Source organism: Penaeus monodon, chromosome 21 (genome assembly GCF_015228065.2).
Source record: "Penaeus monodon isolate SGIC_2016 chromosome 21, NSTDA_Pmon_1, whole genome shotgun sequence".
Taxonomy (NCBI): Eukaryota; Metazoa; Arthropoda; class Malacostraca; order Decapoda; family Penaeidae; genus Penaeus; species Penaeus monodon.
The window spans coordinates 18,860,718-18,861,691 of NC_051406.1; the positions used below are offsets into that span (position 1 = coordinate 18,860,718).

The 974-nt window shown below is 42.1% G+C and overlaps 1 protein-coding gene across 1 annotated transcript in view; it reads right to left on the reverse strand.

Annotated features, from left to right (window-relative positions):
• Positions 1–131: 131 nt before the first annotated feature.
• LOC119586295 (leukocyte elastase inhibitor-like) overlaps positions 132–974 on the reverse strand; it is a gene marked incomplete at its 5' end in the record, with an annotated part of 3,356 nt that continues 2,513 nt past the window's right edge. Inside the window, 1 exon segment of the mRNA XM_037935002.1 lies at positions 132–759. Within this exon segment, the coding sequence (XP_037790930.1) occupies positions 448–759 (312 nt within the window).

Here is a 974-nt window from a genome sequence, read left to right on the forward strand (position 1 = left end):
TCCTTATCATAATTGTTCTTATCGTTACTTTACTGATTTCATTTTCATTATTGTGAGTTTCATTATTTTACAAATTATCTATTCAATTATTTGGTAAAATTAGTGATCTAGGGCAAAATTAATCATTATAATTCTGTGATAATTTTTTATTAACAATATTTTGCAATACAACAAAAATACAATAAATACGAGACAGAGACAAGCCCTGAGAAATAAGAGGAAACAAATAAATGAAAAGTGAAAACTGATAAAACTACGAAGGCTAAAATGGTACAAAATGAGACACTAAATAATCTTCCGACGAGATAATGTGCATGCCAGGCTAAGCACCGGCTCCGTTTTCGTCTATAATGATCCTTCTCCTCTTCCCATTTCTTTCCAAACTTCGCTTCGCTTGAGCAGCATCTACTTCTTAACCAGCCTGTTGCCGCTCAAAGGATCTCTCCCTCACTGAGCCCTTCCTCGCGGGTTCTTAAAGGCTCCCATGAAGAGAATGTTTTGGGTATCGTTGTCCTGGATGAGGAAGACGAAAGGGCGGTTACAGTGGAATTGGATGGGCAGGTCGTCTCGACTGCTCGACGCCGACTTGAACACTAGGATGGCCGCCGTTACCGCAGCAGCCTCTGTGCCTTCTTCGTTCACCTCCACAAAGGCCTTGTGTATGGCTTTGTCGACGGTGATGTTTCGCAGAGGTCCAAAACCTGTTAAGTCCACTTTCCTGCTGTCAAAGATATCGATGATCCCCATGTTCTGAAGAGCCTGTTGGGACAGAAGAGTTCGTTTCGTTACGGAGGATAGAATATTTGGGAGTTAGATCGTATTTAACCGCAGGGGCACAGTATTTGCTATAGAAGCACCCAAGGAAAATGACAAAACTGATTAACTGTATTTGTGGAGCTGACAACAAAACGCCTGATTCCGCTGAGCCAGTCGTTCCCGGTGGCAGTCAGGTTTCATGCAAGGAATCTGATATC